Genomic DNA, 5316 nt, shown 5'->3' with positions numbered 1-5316 from the left:
CTTATCAGTGCACGCTCTGGCTTCATTGTCGCATCCTTGAAAGTCGTTAAATGAGGAAGTTGGCCGAATGGTTGTATGTATTGATGTTTTCATTTCGGTAGCTGCAACCTTACTGTTCTTAGGTTTCCTCTTTGATTTGTTTTATTTGGTTTTTTTCCATCTTCGTCAATTTCTCTGCATTAGTTTGCAAAAAAAAACAAAAAAAAAACAAGAACATGTTAGCATCTGCATCCCAGTTTTGTGCGACTTTTGTCCCATTTGCTTGTCATAAGAACATATCTGTGTTTGTATGTCGGTGTATTTGTGTGTATGAACTGTATCTAACATACAAATAGAAATGGCGCCATGGGGACATGCTCTGACGGCTGCCCCTCTGTGTGCCGCAGGTGACGTTCACGGACGCCATGAGGAACAAAGCGAGGCTGTCGATAACAGGAAGCACTGGAGAGAACGGCCGTGTGATAACGCCAGACTTCCCGGACGCGGTGCATGCTGTACCTTATGTGAGACCTGCTATGGGAATGAATGTCAGTATGACCGATCTCTCCTGATGGAAACGGACCTATCGAGTGCCTTACACAGTGGTTTTAATCGTGCGTTGTCTGGCCATACTGCTAGAGGGAACGTTCACTACTACAGTCGTAAGGACATCATTCCCTTCCTTTAAGTCTCTCTTTACACCTTTATACCAACGGGGGAGGGGTGAGGGTGAGGGTGCACAGCTGATGACATCGTCCCGCCTAGTCTGTCTACTCCAATCGACATACACAGCTGATGACATCATCCCGCCTAGTCTGTCTACTCCAATCGACACGCACAGCTGATGACATCATCCCGCCTAGTCTGTCTACTCCAATCGACACGCACAGCTGATGACATCATCCCGCCTAGTCTGTCTACTCCAATCGACACGCACAGCTGTTGTTGGAAGTATCATGAGTCTCAGCTGAAAAAAAATCATTGTCGAGGCAGTGCATCCATTTTTTTTTGTGTGGCCATCGTCGTTAAATCCCGGACCCATACTGACTTTAGCACACTTGACTTCATTCGCATCGAGATGTGTTTTTTTTTCTTTTTCTAAGAAAATTCAAATAAAAATACCCAAAAATATTTTTATGTATTTTCACAAACAGAACGGCTTTTAAATAAACCTGCTTCCATATTAGTTGACTATATGATCTGTGAGGATGTAAAAAAGGCTTTAGGTTTTACCAAATTCATATTGGTATTATTCCAAATATGTTCATGCTAATTGAGGTATAATGTTTAAATTGTGTAATTTATTACTGTTATAATCTTCCTGTGTATCTTATTCTTTAACATATGGTGTTGATATAAGAGGTACTCAATGCTTGACATTTGAAATAAGTTCTTTTCTCATGGTTTTATTTGTAAAAGTGTAAGTTCTTTATATTGTGATGCTGTTATAATCTTTCCTTTTATTTCTTTAGTTTTTAGGAAGTGTGCGGTGTGTTGTCCTTATATTTCAATTTTCCAGGCAAAGATCAGGGTAACAGCTTCACAAACTGTAATCTAAGAGCAATTTGCGTGTAAATGCAGAACACAAACGGCCACGCTTTCTTTCTTGAATAAGGCAAACGGATTAAAATAACAGCTAAAAGCTTGTTCCAAGATGCCAGACAAGGCATATAAATTTACATCCAGAGGTTTAGGTCGAAAGACATCTGCCACCACAATCCAAGTGAACGTAGTTGAAATATTCCCTGTTTTTATAAGTATATGTAGACATCATATACGACTATTTTGAAGCATATATATATATATATATATATATATATAGCTTTATTCTCTGATTTGACATTAAATATCTAAATTGCCATTAGAAGCATGATTTCCTTTAATTTAGCTCTCGATATGGTTCTTGGTACCACAAACAGGAAGTGTTTTAGATATACTGCCACTTTGAGGACAAACTTAACTCACCCGGCTTATTTTTATATCTGTTTGACCAGTAATGGCGTTATTCTGTTGCTGTTATCGGACGTTTAAATGAATGGATAGAAATGGACACAGGCGGCTATTTCAACCTGGAATGGGAAAATAAAATGCTTAGATATTTCTAAATTTGTGACACGTACTTCTTTAATCATGTCTTGAGTTTTAAAAACAGTCAAGGACACTTAACACTTTTAAGAGGCTGTTTCAGACTTACATAATCATTTTGTATCTACAGTAAATAAACCACATGGCTGAATTGCAGATATACGAAGGGTGGCGTAAACGTGCTAATTTTAGCGTTTACTGTCTCGTTATGAATTACAAACAGGTGTTTGACTGAAATTCAGAGCAATTCCTGAAATATTGTAAATGAAATCTGTGATACGTGTGGTTTATTTTTGGGGAGTCTTTCTGAATAAAACAATGAAAATATCACTATTATGTTCTTTATTTTTCATCATCCCTGTTTTGTACTTAATTTGCATGCCACCTTTTTCATTTCCTGGCTATTGCTAAACACCCGAAACACACTGTAATCTCACTTACATTTTAACAGAGTATATTAAAATCAACCGGATAAGTACATTGATCTGCACATACATACATGCTGATTGAGGTGATTTTGGTGTTTGTCATTGACGACATGCATACCAAACGTTCTCCAGATGCAAAAATGGATTTTAAGCCATTTGTGCCTCCAGTAGTTCAATTAAGATAAAACTAAAATCTATAATCAGTTAAGGTAAGATAGAAGCTATAATTATACTGGAATCAATGTTAAGAGGTGAACCCAGACTTTTATCGATATAGCCACGTTATTTATATGAACAGATTGACTCGAATATGTCTTTTAGTGTAAAATATGATGTTTAGTGTATTTGTATGAGATTGTGGCTGTGAGTTTTCCTCGGCAAACCTTTAACTCGTATGTAATTACAACAAAAACAGCTGAACGCCACAAAATAATCATCTGTAACAAAAATGCCAAAATGCAAAAAAATTGTAACTAATTCTAGACTAATTTTCCCGCATTTTCACTTGCTGCTGCTCCCATCCAATCAGCTGCTGCTGTCCCTAATTAAATCAACCACAGCTACAAACAGCTACATTTTCGTCTAAATGTAGATTGACACTGCAGCCGTGCCGCCCTCTGCCTTCCATTGGCCGATTCATCGAACTGTTTGTTCTGCCTTTGCCAAGCTTCTCTTTCTGTGTAGAATAAGATGTTTCCTGGCGTGTATCTGACTCACCTCCGGGGTGAGAACCTTGTCTACCGAGAGATAATCACATCACTTTAAGACAACGGAAGCCCTCATCTGCAGTACATGCACAATTTTGTGGCTAAATGATCCAGCGATACATTCCGTTGCTCTGTGATTCTGCTTTTTTCTATGTATTTCTAATAAAATATTATGTGAGTCCAAATATTGCAATAGAACCTCTTCTCTTTTGAGTTTTCTTTTCCTGATTGTTGATCTCCTGCTACGAGGTACAGATGATAAGTTTACTCCGAACAGCAGTATATGAATAATTGGATGATGTAACGATTCTTCTACCAGAAGAAATGGTTTCATACAAATGGGAGCTGGCAGCTTTTGGGGGGATTAACGCTCGGAGACCCTGTGTTGTTTCCTGGGCAGTCTGTATGTGGACAAATTGTTGTAAGTTGCCCTGAAGTCTTGGAAATATCTGTAAAAGCATTTTCATTTAGACTTGGGGTGTTTCAAAGTCCTGTTAATTGTTTAACACTCCACATGCTACTGAGGAGCCAAGAGGTAGAGTGAATTCCCCAAGCACATTTCACTGAGAACATTTCTGCAAAATGCTTCCTGTTACCTTCTCAGCTGTTGGGTTAAAATGCTGATGTGCCTCTTCTTTCTGCATAAAAGCAAAATTAAAATAATTATTGTGCATTCACGAGAATGGACTTCATGAAAGGATTCTTCTCTTCAGGCTGAGAAAAGTAATGTTTGCTTCCTAAACTCCGATGCCAATGTCCTACGCTAATGCCGATTTTTTTTTACTGACTGATGCCGCTGTCAGTGGTGACATTTCATTCTGTGCTGTTTTGCTAATCATACGTCGGCTGGAGGAGAATTTCAGTTCACGTCATGCCTGCTTCATCCTGTCTGTGCCGCTGTGTCAAACACAGAGATTGTACGAGTTCAGCTGTTCAAAAAAATCACCTTCACGTCATTTCCTTGACCTGAGGTGCGAATATGCTGATGATATGATTAAATATTCTCCGTAGGCTGTCTGCTTGCATTCATAGCAGTTACTTGCTTGACCCTTGAGATTGTCAAGTGAACCGTCTCAGATCTCTACAGCGATCCATCATCCTGCCTCTCACACTGCTGCTAGCCTCTTTTTGCCATCAAAAAAAAACTGATGCACAACCATCCTTCGAGGTACACAGCTTCAGCTCTGATGAAACCTGTAAATAAAATAAATTCCTTGTTGTTTGGTGATGAGTATTTGCAAGATGGATGGATGGATGGATGGATGGATGGATGGATAGGGTAGTCATGGTTAGCAGCCGACATTCAAATTATTATTTTTTAAAGATTCTTATAGTTCTGAACTGTTTCATTCAGGTATTCATATTTATTTAAATGATTTACTTGTGTGTTGACATTGATGAGGCTGGACATTCGTGCACTTTAACACTTCCACTGAATGTGATTTTAAAGCTTATGACCATGGTGCTAAATCGCTGCTTTCATGGACACCTGTCCAGGGGCTTCTATAACCAAGGCAAAAACAGCAACCAGCCATATGATCTGACTAATTAATGTCCTCCTGAACAAGGAAAGTACTTAATTATTTGAATTATTGGGGGGTTTAGCAGTAGTGTCCTCTGTCATACACCCGCTCTGGGATCATTTAATTTAAACCTTCTGCTTTAGAATTAACGCTGCATGTATTTTCACAGTGGCCCAGTAGGTGGCGCTATAACATGAGACCTCCAGGGTTGGGGGTTCGATTCCCGCCTCTGTGTGTGTAGAGTTCTCCCCGGGTAGCACTGGTCTCGTCCTGCTGCGCCGCTTTCCTCTCTCGGGTCAGGAACATGCAGTCAGGCTATTTGGCTGGACCGGACTGGGACAGGCTCCAAGCCCTTCCGTGACCCAGTCCAGAGCAAGAGGATGTCGGGGTACTTTGATTTCCGCATGGCTTGGCTTTGTTTGTCCCAAGACGCCGCTGCTTATTACCCGCCAAGGCGCATAAGGAATCTCAGTGGCAGAGGTTAACATCTGGGCCTTTTTTCATCAGCTGCTCCACGCTGCTGGTACTGAGAAGCTGAAAAGGAAGGTCAGTGTTGTGAGACACTGTTCAAAAACTTCTGAGTGCAGTAAATTG

At 40.0% G+C, this 5316-nt stretch overlaps 1 protein-coding gene across 6 annotated transcripts in view; it reads left to right on the top strand.

The window, feature by feature from the left end:
• gria2b (glutamate receptor, ionotropic, AMPA 2b) overlaps positions 1-2394 on the top strand; it is a 33053-nt gene extending 30659 nt beyond the window's left edge. For 4 of the 6 annotated variants that reach the window (XM_048971170.1, XM_048971177.1, XM_048971169.1 and 1 more), the window contains one exon: positions 387-2394. In XM_048971170.1, coding sequence (XP_048827127.1) covers positions 387-551 — 165 coding nt within the window. In that variant the 3' untranslated portion in view covers positions 552-2394. The remainder of the gene's footprint in view (positions 1-386) is intronic. The other 2 variants (XM_048971172.1, XM_048971171.1) reach the window with 1 other exon arrangement.
• Positions 2395-5316: the final 2922 nt, after the last annotated feature.

The sequence above is a fragment of the Brienomyrus brachyistius genome, chromosome 12 (assembly GCF_023856365.1).
Source record: "Brienomyrus brachyistius isolate T26 chromosome 12, BBRACH_0.4, whole genome shotgun sequence".
Taxonomy (NCBI): Eukaryota; Metazoa; Chordata; class Actinopteri; order Osteoglossiformes; family Mormyridae; genus Brienomyrus; species Brienomyrus brachyistius.
This window is presented reverse-complemented; position numbering and strand designations above follow the sequence as displayed.